Here is an 11,796-nt window from a genome sequence, read left to right as displayed (position 1 = left end):
TCGATTCGCGCCAATTTTTGCAGCTAATCCCGCCTCACCGCGGAGATTCTGCCGGGGATTCGATTCGTTACGAATACATTTGGGCGTCACGACTCGGCTCTTGTTTTCGTCGCAAGCATCGACGCAAGTTCGGGATTCACAAGGCGGATAAGCGATTCGATCCCTGGTGACTTCGTGGCGGATACGCGCCTCGAGCGGCTGGCGGGGAGATACGTGACCCCAGCCGAGTGCGGCGCTTGCTTCAAATAGAACTCGCAATGTGACCGACACGCGCGATTCGATTTCATAACGCGGACAGTGAATCGACTCCGGAATCGACCGCACCCGGACCCGCCCCTGCGGCAGCGCGGTCACGTGGGGGAGACTCCAGAAAGGGGGTGGGGGCGGGGGACGCAGATACGTGACGTCATCGCGAATGTTCGATCGTGACGTCATTGCCGCATCTTGTAACGTCGCGTTCACCGTTTACGCCTTTAAAAGCGAAATGACGTCATGTGACGTCCGCAGATGCCGTCGCTTATCACCGCTCGCGGTTGCTATGCGCAACAGCTGCCGGTGTTGCCATGGCGACGCGGCCTTCGCTGGCCAAGGCGCGACCTCAAGCTTCAAATCAAGATTGCGATGGTGGCGGCTGTTGTTGTTCTTGCTGCTGCAGACCGCGAAGGAGATTGTCGCTCTCCATTCTACGTTTTGACAACGACCAAGACCGCGGGTCGCTACCCAGGAGCACGGCCAACACCGACACGAGTGTGGCCCCAAGTGCGGCGATAGAAGAAAACTCCTTTAACAAACACAAAATAACACCACCACCTGTTCACCACAATAATCATCGTCGTCTGTTCACTAACACCACCATGCTCCTGGTGCTCCTGCTGTTGTGGAGTGACTCATGCAGCCAGCTACGGCTACAGGGTGTTGGTGGTACATGTTGTTTATGTCGTTTAGTGTGAAAATTCGGTCACAGTTCCTATGATCACTAAAATTGCTTTTATGGCTTTATACTGGTAGGAACCTCCTGGTTACACCAGCCCACAGGGGATTATTGTGTCCGTCCGTCGTGCATCCAAAAATGGGAGGGGTCGGGCTGGGTGGAGAGGGGAGGGTGGGGAGAGGCTGGGTGGGAGGGGCTGGGTGGGGGGTGGGAGGGATGGGGTTGGGTGGGGAGGGGCTGGGTGGGGAGGGTGGGGCTGGGTGGGGAGGGGCTGGTCACCCCGTGGTGCCCTTATAAAACTCAACGTTTAACCTACTCACGCTGGCTTGTGCCCGCCCTCACAGTCGGGCATATTTGCGGGATACACGACGCTGCCGTTGACCCTGGCCATTGACCGAGCAACCCAACGTTCCTACCAGCTCCCTCCGCAGGAATGTGTTTGTGAAAATTCGGTCACAGTTCCTATGATCAGTGTTACATTGCTTTTATGGCTTTATTTTGGTGATTTCGAAAAAGTTTTTGGTTTGGCCATGTTTGTTTGTTGTAGTACGGAGTAAGACTGATGGCCTTAATCTAAGTTGTCTTGTGGTTGTTGTTTGACTTGCATCCCACTGGGATTTTTGCACACAGCGTTGGTGTACGGTGCTTTTTCTGCAATATTTTGCTGCCTTTTCTTGGATTTTCTGTTTGCACTTAGTCACATTAAGATGTTTTCTTGTGCATGGAGCCGAATGGCTCATAGGGCTATACCAAATACATGAAACTTAAAACTGAACCACCACCAGCACCACCTTGCCCTGGAGCCGACACGATCGAGGTGATTCTCAGTTCCGTGCGGCACTCAGGGGCGATGGGGCTGCCCGTGCTGCTGCTAAACGAGTGCCTCCTCACGCGTGCTGCTTGTAGAGGTTGTTTTGAACATAGGGACCGTCCATAAATGACGTCACGCGATTTTGGACGATTTTTGACCCCCCCCCCCCCCATCGTCACAAAAAGTCAGACCCCACAACAAATGACGTCACAAAGCTCTGCCCCCCACCCCCCCCCCCCAAATAAAACATGGTTCAAATCACTTTAAACTATTGTCATTGTAGTGCACTCTGATGTTGTAGGAGAAAACATAAAAAAGTATATTTTATTAAGTAGAACGTGTCGTCTATATTTAAAGTTGCGCATTTTGATGTGACGTCACATTTCTCAAACCCCCCCCTCGTCACACATCGTCACAAATGTCTGACCCCCCCCCCCCATAGTTGCGTGACGTCATTTATGGACGGCCCCATACCTCCCCACGCTCGCAATAGCCGGCTTATGCGGGCAAATGGTTGAGGTGGGGAGGTCATATAAGTACGGTACAGCAATAGCTGGTACTGCACTGCGCTCTGCTGACCAACACGTAGCCCTGCATTGGACTTAATTATTGTACACGACTACACGTACAGCGATTACATTGTTATGCGATTTATTGAATACAGCAGACAAGCATAGGGTAATAAAGTGCAGCGTATAAACGTGGAATTTCCACCACTGGTTAATGGTTGACAACGGAGAGAAGCGCCAACCCCCCTTCTCTATGCGGGGACATCTTTGGGGGAGGGGTGTATAAAAACCCATACATGTCAACCCATATAGTTTACCCGTATTCCTGTACAGGGAAATTGAGTTTCCAGGTCCATACTGCATACAGCAGTTTCAATACGGGAAAAAGTTTTTTTTGTCCATTTGTGTTTCTCCTTTGTGATGAGACTTTATAGGATGAACGTTGAGATGTATAAGGGCACGGGGTGACCAATATGGTCTGAATTGGTCTGTAATAAGGTAAGGCACTGATAATGGGTTGACAGGTATTAAAACTTCGCTTTTGGACAGTTGCCAAACTGACCTCAGCCAAAAATATGGCGAAACTACCCGCAATGTATGTACGCTGAACTTCTTTCGCAGCGTATGTAGCCAACCGTGCTCATCGGAGGACACACAAAAAACTACCTGCATGAATATACACAGCACTCGGCCACGTCTTGTTTAGTTGTTCTCAGTCTGAAACCTGGCCAGCCACAACCTCATTGAGCAACGCGTTTATGTTGTTGTCAGCCTTGGGCTCATGGTGTGCCAAGGGTTGTTACTCATTCACACCTCACTTCCGAGGCTTAGATTTCTCACCTAATATTTTCCAGGTCTCGGCAAGACCGGGAGGAGGTGGTACGGGACTAGTAGCCACAGCCACAGCGAGAAGTACGGTATGTGTCGGCTGTTAGAAGTATTTGAAGGGTTGCCAACCCGGCCGGACAAATCCTGCTAAAATGATGCCCTACTAGACACTCTGGTGACAGCTACTGCTCGTTTTCTTTCGCGAGTGCTTCCAAGTCAGCCAGGTTGCTGAGCGGCGCTGGCGGCTTGGGCTTGCGACATCTCAAGCACAAAATAATCGAGCCCCCTACTATGAGGACGGAAAAGAAGATGAGGACTCCAGTCACTGCCTTCAGGGTCTCTTCGTGAATGATTTTGTCTGCAAAAACAAACCAGAGATTGTGCCATTCATTACACAACATACATATTTTACATTCGCTTATCATGCGCTTGCGCATATGCGGGTGACGGCAAATAGGGTATTTACAAAGGTTCTCAGATACTTATCATTTCGTCTGACAGATCTATGAACACTTATATTATGCAAAAAAAAAATAATCACCAAATCTAACAGAGACCTTGCCATTGAATATCTGCCAGTTTACCAGCATTAGCTCAAGCAAGCCCAACTACCAATGAGACACCGACTGTCAAAACCAGTCCAAAGTTTGGCTTGTGCAGAACCAATGCTGCTGACATTATGCACTCCCAAAAGGCCATTCAGCTGATGGAATGTGCAAATTACCTCCATATTTTGTATAGAACGGACATATGCAAAGGGTGTTAGTTATCTGCTTATTTATTCTGATACATTGTGTAGGAGGTTTGGAATGTGCTCAATGACCACCTAGCAATAATTTATTTTTATTATGTATTTTTTTTTCCATTCTACGTGACTTTACCGAAAGAACGAAGAAGATGAATCCGTGCAGTCACGAAAGCTTTAAATCGAAAAATATGATACTTCAAAACAGGCAAGAAACTCTACAGACTTTACCACAAGGATGGAACCCTACTACTGACCGGTGCGGACTTTTAAGGTCACTGGCTGGCTCCTGAACCCAGGTAGAACACAAACGTACTCTCCACTGTCTGCCAGGGACACAAGAAGTTTGACATGCCCTTTGTGATTTTGGTCTTCCTCCAGTAGTCTTCCATGTCTGAAAGACAATGAGCAGTTGGCATCTTTACCCAAAATCATTCAAATGATTGTCACGCATAAATACAGCAAATCACTGCTTTTCAGCATTTCGAGGCTACCAATCAACCGACGCGTACTGTGCCTTCTCTGCAAAAGAGTTGTCATTGTAGCGAGTGTGCTTGGGCAGGACACTTTTCTAAAATAGATGACGGAATGGAACGCGTTCGAAAGGACGTCCACTGTGGAGATGGAGATTAAATCAGTTTCTGTGCAGGTCCTGGGTGGACTGTTGCATCACAAAACCATGAGAGGTGGTGGTGCCGGCTTGGAGAGGCTTTCACACAGTGGATAGATCATGGCTCAAACGATTAAAGCTATTTGAGGTTAACTATAGTCCAGTCTGCATGCGTTAGAACCGCACCCACACAATGTAATCATAATTCAGGTGACTAGTTTAGCTCTCCAATACGTGTTCAGGTTGTACCGCATGACTCGTGCTGAAAGACACGTGGTACAACCCGAATACACATCGGTGACACAGCCCAACACATTATCTGCTTGTTGCAGGGGTTTGTTCAAATCTGGCAGGCCACCCTGGTTATTATTGCGGTTGTAATAACCATAATACTGTGCCGTCTGCTTCAGTGGACTTTAAAAGATCCCAGGAAATTCAAAATGAGAAAGCCATTATATGTCTGTCTGGGTCCGTGACTTTACCGAAAGAACCAAAGAGTATGGATTCCTGTAGTCACGAAAGCGTCAAATCAAGATCATACTTTATTGGTATACATACAACAGAAATCATTGTCTACTACTGGCTATTTAATGCCCGTTTGCAGGCCAGGTGCCAAGTCACCTTGTACCTACAAGGAAAGCTGCCACTCTGGGTGCCCTTTCGAATGTGTTGATATGAGATGGGGTGCCGGGGTGGTGAGATGCTGCTATCTCCCTTGTCTGGTATGCAGGAGGTTGCGAGTTTCATCCCGACCCCTGTATATGTTAAATTTGCATCTTCTCCCCATGGTTTCATGGATTTTTCTCCGGGTCCTCGGGGTTTTTGCCCCTCCACATTTAGAAACCATGCATTTAGAGCATTTGGCTGCTATACATTTCCACATAAGCCACTTCGTTGAGCTATTATTTGTGGCCAGGTCGTTTTTGAGAAAGAGCTAATAGCTCGGTCGGATTTACCTGGTAAATAAAATAGTTAAATAACACACGTGAAAACACATACCATTGTCATCCTGCAGCACAACCAAAAAAATTCCTGTGCACTGGTAGAACTGGTTTTTACCATAAAATGGAGATACGAGGGTCAACAGGACAACTCAAAACCTTGTACCGATACTCAATGCTCCGAGTGTGTGGAATTTGTAACATCTGCGGAGTGCGACGAACCTTTCCCAGCGTGCTGGCTCATGGTCCTGCAAATGGTCGGTGGAGTTAAAGCTGGGCAGGCACACCAGGTCGACGGTACTGCCAACAGGAGCCGGATTATTTGGCAGAATGCCCACTGTTACTGGAACTGATGGAAGAGATATTAGAACGTGCAGGAAGGTCCTTCACATGGTCATTCAATGAAGTATTTGTGTAAATGCACGTGTCTGCGTGTATTCGTCTGTCTCACCAAATTGCCATGCTTTATCTTGTGCCTGCAACCAAAGTAAACGTGACACTGCATTTCAAACCGTGCACACTTCAGAACCCGTGTATGGCACACATCGTATGCAAGAGGCTATGGAATACGTTGTGAGGCTCATTTAATAACATTGATCATTAGTATTTACCCAGAAGACCTCACCGAGTCAAGACTTCAGGAGGGTCCCTGCAACATCGGGACGCTTGACCATTTCCTTTTAGAAGCAGATTTAACAACTCCCAAAGATGTGCTCACAAACTACAGGAAGGCACGACTCGCATTATGCCCCGATTGCATGTCATGTGACCTGAACATTACATGTTCAGCGCACTAATCTTCGTCCTTGTTAAGTATGTGGGACATTACGGAGGCTCACCTTGAGTTCCACGGTGTGGCAACCAGAGAGGGTGATGAAGCAGCTCGCCACGTTGACGCACTCCGGAGGGAAGCACTCATTTCGCACGGGCCCGTTCACGGAGGCAGTTAGCGTGTTTACGCCATTCTGCAACATTCACACAGCAGCACCACCAGTAGAGTTGGGAGAGTAATGCCCTAATATTTTCCTGCATTTGTTTACATGGGAGAGCTCTGTATCGGTGTTTCCACCTCTATGCCCTCATCAGCAGAGCAAGACCCGTTAAACCAAACAATTTCTGCTCTAGGTCATGAAATAACCTCCACTGCCAACATCCTCAAAGCGACAAACCACAAGTCACTTGTTGAGGAGCTCCACAGCCATAGGCAGGCAACTCTTCCATGCGCCCTGCGTATCACGGACCTCTCTCACGCTTGCAGTGTTATGTTAATCGGTCATCTCGAGGTGTTGTAGCCGTGCCATTTTTACACGGTTACAGCATAGATGGTAAGATTGATGGAAATTCCACGTTGCTATGACCTGTAACCGATGTGCCCATATAAACACACCCAGTGCGTATTGTACAGCTGGCATAATGTGCCACGTGTAATGTCTGCAGCTGCCTCGAGCAATGCGTGAGAAGAGGGGATAATTAATTTTGAGCCAAGGTCAGCCTGGAGACGTCAGAAGGAGTGGCCCCCTAGTCACCACACACTGACGTGCCAGGGTCCGGAGCGGCCAGGCGTCCCTGCTGTGTAGCCTGCAGGGTCTCTTGGCAGGAGACACGAGCCCAGTGCCTGGACAACGTGCGTGTGCTTTGCAAGTGCCGTGCGCTGCGTGCAACGTCAGGTTACATACCTCGGCCAGCACGCTCCAGTACTGCGTGGCGTTCGCGTGGACTGGCGAAGAGGCGCAATCGCTCGGATGCAGGGAGTGGGAGCCGGCACCTCTACACTCGTAGTATCCCATCCACACCGGCGTGGCTACGGGGGGTCCGGGAGAGGGGGGCACGAACAACAGGTTCACTACGAAATCGACAAGTCGCGTTGTGTTAGTTTCTCGCGCTTTGGCGACCGACGAACACGCTCCACGTGGACTTGGAGAATGTCGGTTCAAAGGTAGAGAGAGATGTCTTGTGGTGTGTGCGCGTGTGGTGGCCTCCACAGATAACACGCCGCCTACACGTGATGACACTCCATCCCTCTCGCCTCCCGCTGGATTCAACATCAGCATGCTGCCGATTACGATGACAATTAAGTGTTGCCGGTTGGACAAGTCCTAACAAACACACATTGGACTTTCTACAACGATACTCGTTGGTTATTTCGGTAAAGTCATGAAGGTATGAAATAAATCACGACGTTTCGGGCGCAACACAAGCGTCCATCATCAGGTGGCTTTCCCATGCTGCCTCCCACCTGACGATGGACGCTTGTGTTGCGCCCGAAACGTCGTAATTTATTTTATCTTATACCTACGTGATTTTACCGAAAGAACCGAAGAGTATGGGCTCCTGCAGTCACGAAAGCTTCAAATCAAGATTTCTACAACGAGTTTATTCATCTGGAATAATGCCCTGCGGAGAGGAGGGGGCCAGCCAATAACATCGCGGCAACTTCTACGGTTGCACTGTAGTTCTAAGCTCCCCTGGTGTTTACCGGAACAGAAACCCCCCACGACTTTGTTCTGGAAGTGAAAAATATACCAGCAGGTTGACTCACCGCGCCGCCCCCTCATTGTGTGAAGAAAAATGTAAGCAATGCGTCGGCGGCGGCGACGACATGTAAGCATTTACGTAAATCCACTGCTGGATTAACCTGCTACCCCCCCCCCACTCCTCAACGCCATGCGCTTCATGGGGGTTATTTGACCATACTTCACCACGCTAGTCGGGGAAACACACGTTGGGAGGACAGGAGCACAGTCCAAACAAATCGATACGTTGCCGCACTGCCATCGACACCCTGTTTGTTCGCGCGGGGTTGCAATCAACCCGAGCACTATGCAGGCACGAGCCTGCTTGGCTTGCCAGATATGGCGAGATGGTGCGCGTGCTGGGCGACTGGGGTGAGAGAGAAGAGAGAGAGAGCGACCGTCACGCCGAGCTCAGGACGACCACGGCAACATCCCTCGCTCTGGCTCCTCCCGGCCGCGGGACCAGCAGAAGGAGACCCCCACAGGTGGACACCCAACACCGGTCACGAATTGACCACGAACACAATTCGTACCCTTTTCCATATTGGTTCACTATTAAAAAATAGATTCACATTTTGTTTTACATCCCATCGGTCAATCGAAACGTCGTGATTTAATTTATTTTATTTTATACCTACGTGACTTTACCGAAATAACCAAAGAGTAAATGGTCTTTTATAAGTTCAGAATTTCAGCAGTATTAGTTCCACACAAACTCTGGACCGTTTGCTACATTAAGTTTCTCAACAGCAGTGACATGCTTTGCCTGAACAGACGCTGGTGAACTGCCAGATGGTGCGGGCAAAGGACCCTCTCTGTTAGATGGGTCCCAGTTCGACAACAACTCTATAATGCACAGCGCAGACCAAATCATTACCGTCGGTCTGAAGAATGCACCTAACAATACAAACACGGAGACAAGTTAGAACAACGAAACTTTCCGTCGGAGCTGCTCACCGACGGACAGCAGCACGGAGGTGGCGAACACGAGGGAGCAGAGGAACCCGTGGGGAGTCATCTCGGACTTGCAGGTGTGGGGAGGTGGCAAGGTCGCCTTCTCAACACGGTCCGCAACATGCACTGGGCAGGGTCCCGGGTACCATGAATGCCGACACCGCGTTTGGGCCGGGCCGTGTTTACGAGAAGAGAGGCAGGGCGAGTGCAGCATGGGGGTTGGGGGTGGGGGTATGTATGGAATTAGGGGCATTCACTCGCTGACTCGGCGTGTGTGTGTGACGCCTTTATTACACGCCCATCATCGACACCACCACCACCATCATCATCATCGCCATGGCTCGCGATCGTTATTGCGAGGGCGTAATTCGAGTCAAGAACAGCCAAGCAGCTGACCCCACGCAGCCACTCGGCTGAGAAGGAGGCGATTTGCGACCGAGTTTGGCGCACAGCAGCGCGGGGTCGCGAGCGATGGTCGGTGACGTTGAGAAAATTGTTTTCATGCAGCAGTGGCTTTTACCGTGGCCGATGATGATGATGGTGCCGCGACTAGATTGCTACAATGTGCAATTGCATTAGGCAATGTTCTTAATTACATGCACAGCATACCTGTCAACCCCCTATCATTGCCTACTTTATTACGGACCAATTCAGACTGTATGTGTCACCCCGTGCCCTTATAAATCTCAACGTTTATCCTCCAAAGTCACATCACAAGGGAGAAACACAAACCAATAAAAACATTTGCTCGTATTGAAACGGCTGTACGCGGTATGGACCCGAAAACTCAATTTCCCTGCACAAGAATACGGATAAACCGTATTCTTTGACACGGTGTGGCACAGACGCGTCGTGCGTGACATGTGGGCGATTGTGACATCTCGACCGTGCGGTTGCCGAGGATTTGGATCTCCCCATGTGCGGTGGTATTGAGGCTCTGGGTAAAGCCACGGTCGCTGTGGCCACGATTTCATATTCTAACCCAGCGGGTTAAAGGCTCCCTTAGGAAGCCCGGAGACACGTGGAGAGTGTGCTCAGTGGGGTGGGTCGGGGGACACAGCAACTCGATCGGTGCAGGGAGGGAACTTGAAACTTCGGCCCCAGGTGCAGCAGCTCCCTAGCGGAGCGAGGTGGAGGCTAGGACCCGGCACAACCGGAATAACGAGACCGGCGGCACGGGTTCATGACTGAAGGCCCCCATGATATCTACCGTGAGCTGGCGGAGAAATACGCCAACATTCCAGTTACGGCGTTACGAGTCAGCTCCACTGATAGGATATGCATCGCACGTGCTAAGCATGTGCACGGAGTACGATCAGCAGCCGTCCTCACTCCGCACACACCTTGTCAATTACAGCGCATTATCTAATTGACAGATGTATTGGTGCGGATCGTGTAAGGGAGCGCCGATTTGCTGCGTGACGCAATGAGCAAACGCCCTGGCTTCTTTAATCATCACCATCATCGTCAGTTATTGTTAATCTACTGCTGGATGAAGGCATCCAAGAGTCGCCGACAACTGCCCCGATCCCGCGGTGTCATCGCAACCCACCTAACAGCTGCCGAGACAATGTCATCGTCCTGTCGTGTTCCAGATGAGATGTAAACTTGATTTGAAGCTTTCGTGACTGCAGGCATTACGCTTTGGTTCTTTCGGTAAAATCACTTAGAAAAATATATATATAGTACAACGTTTCTATTGCAACACAAGCAACCGTCATCAGGTAGAACTAAATTTGAGAGAGAGACAAAACACAGACACGGAGACACACAGACAGACACACAAGCAGAGTGAGACAACACAGATACACAACATAGACACACAAATTTAGTTCTCCCTGATGACGGTTGCTTGTGTTGCAATCGAAACGTCGTATTCTATTATTTAATTTATTTTCTTTCTATGTGACTTTACTTTTCGATTTAAAGCTTGCAGGGATTCATCTTCTTGGTTCTTTCGGTAAAGTCACGTAGAAGGGAAATAATAAAATAATAATAATAAAATCATTGTATTTTATTATGTTTTATTTTATTGTTATTATTTCCCTTCTACGTGACTTTACCGAAAGAACCAAGAAGGTGACTTTACTTGTGATAATCTCTCTGGAGCGGCCCCTTACTCCCCCTGTGCCACCACCGCATTCCTCTTCGTCGGGTGCCGGACGTATGAGCTCATCTCATGCCAGAGTGGGCGGACACGGGGGACCCCTCCTCCCTCGTTAGTGTGGTGCACGTCAGTTCAGGGTCAGGGCGAGGGTCTTCCTCTCCGTCCCCTCTGTCCCACGAGCCGGGGCCGTGGCGTGCAGCCAGCCACGAGTCTTCGTGTGTGTGGGCGGGGTTTTGTGTGCATTCGTGCATCTTACCAAGCAGTGAAACATCAGAACAGCTCCCTAGTGGTGCTGTGAACAGCTCCCTAGTGGTGCTGTAGCGGAGCTGTAAACAGCTCCCCCCTAGTGGAGCTGTGAACAGCTCCCTAGTGGTGCTGTGATGTTTTTCTGATGTTTTTAGAGGGTAAAAGTGCAGCCCTGAAACTTCTCGCTCACGCCACTGCTGGTGGAAAGGCATCCGCGAGAGGGAGCTCTAGAGAGCCACTCCTTGTCAGACGTACTGGTGGGAGTACCTCCATCGTATGCTACTCACCGATCAACTAACTTCGGTAAACCCATGTAAACTGCCACGATTGACGGACAATCATAACCGCTGAACATTACCGCGATCTTCGTTGATACAGCTTTAAACATTTTAATATAAATGCGTGTAACACAACCAAACAAACACATTTACAATAGCTAAAAAGTGTTTAGTAAAACATTCCATCATTATCATCAGACAATGATCAATCCACTGCTGCGATATAATAATCCACTTTACATTTGCTGATGTTATTGCTCTATATCTTTGGTAGATGACTTCTCGGACGTGTTTCGTTCATAATGAGAGGCATACAATAGTGA

General features: G+C 49.3%; 1 protein-coding gene across 1 annotated transcript; it reads right to left on the bottom strand.

The window, feature by feature from the left end:
* Positions 1–2,639: 2,639 nt before the first annotated feature.
* Positions 2,640–9,015, bottom strand: LOC144945233 (uncharacterized). The gene is made up of 7 exons (XM_078873591.1): positions 8,846–9,015; positions 7,052–7,176; positions 6,215–6,340; positions 5,827–5,851; positions 5,598–5,724; positions 4,082–4,218; positions 2,640–3,437 (listed from the first exon to the last, which is right to left on the bottom strand). The coding sequence occupies exons 1-7, from the start codon at positions 8,904–8,906 to the stop codon at positions 3,262–3,264; spliced, it is 777 nt and encodes a 258-aa protein (XP_078729717.1). The 5' UTR covers positions 8,907–9,015; the 3' UTR covers positions 2,640–3,261.
* Between the last annotated feature and the right edge of the window lie 2,781 nt (positions 9,016–11,796).

This window comes from Lampetra fluviatilis, chromosome 37 (assembly GCF_964198595.1).
Source record: "Lampetra fluviatilis chromosome 37, kcLamFluv1.1, whole genome shotgun sequence".
Lineage (NCBI taxonomy): Eukaryota > Metazoa > Chordata > Hyperoartia > Petromyzontiformes > Petromyzontidae > Lampetra > Lampetra fluviatilis.
The sequence above is the reverse complement of the archived record's forward strand: the minus strand, read 5'-3'. Positions and strand labels throughout refer to the sequence as shown.

What these genes read in the sequence shown, in the direction of transcription:
- LOC144945233 (XM_078873591.1), bottom strand. Translation starts at nt 8,906, where the DNA reads ATGACTCCCCACGGGTTCCTCTGCTCCCTCGTGTTCGCCACCTCCGTG. An exon ending in CTCCGTGCTGCTGTCCGTCG is followed by an intron (nt 7,177 to 8,845) that starts GTGAGCAGCTCC and finishes GACCCCCCGTAG; the next exon opens with CCACGCCGGTGTGGATGGGA. An exon ending in GACCTTAAAAGTCCGCACCG is followed by an intron (nt 3,438 to 4,081) that starts GTCAGTAGTAGG and finishes TTGTTTTTGCAG; the next exon opens with ACAAAATCATTCACGAAGAG.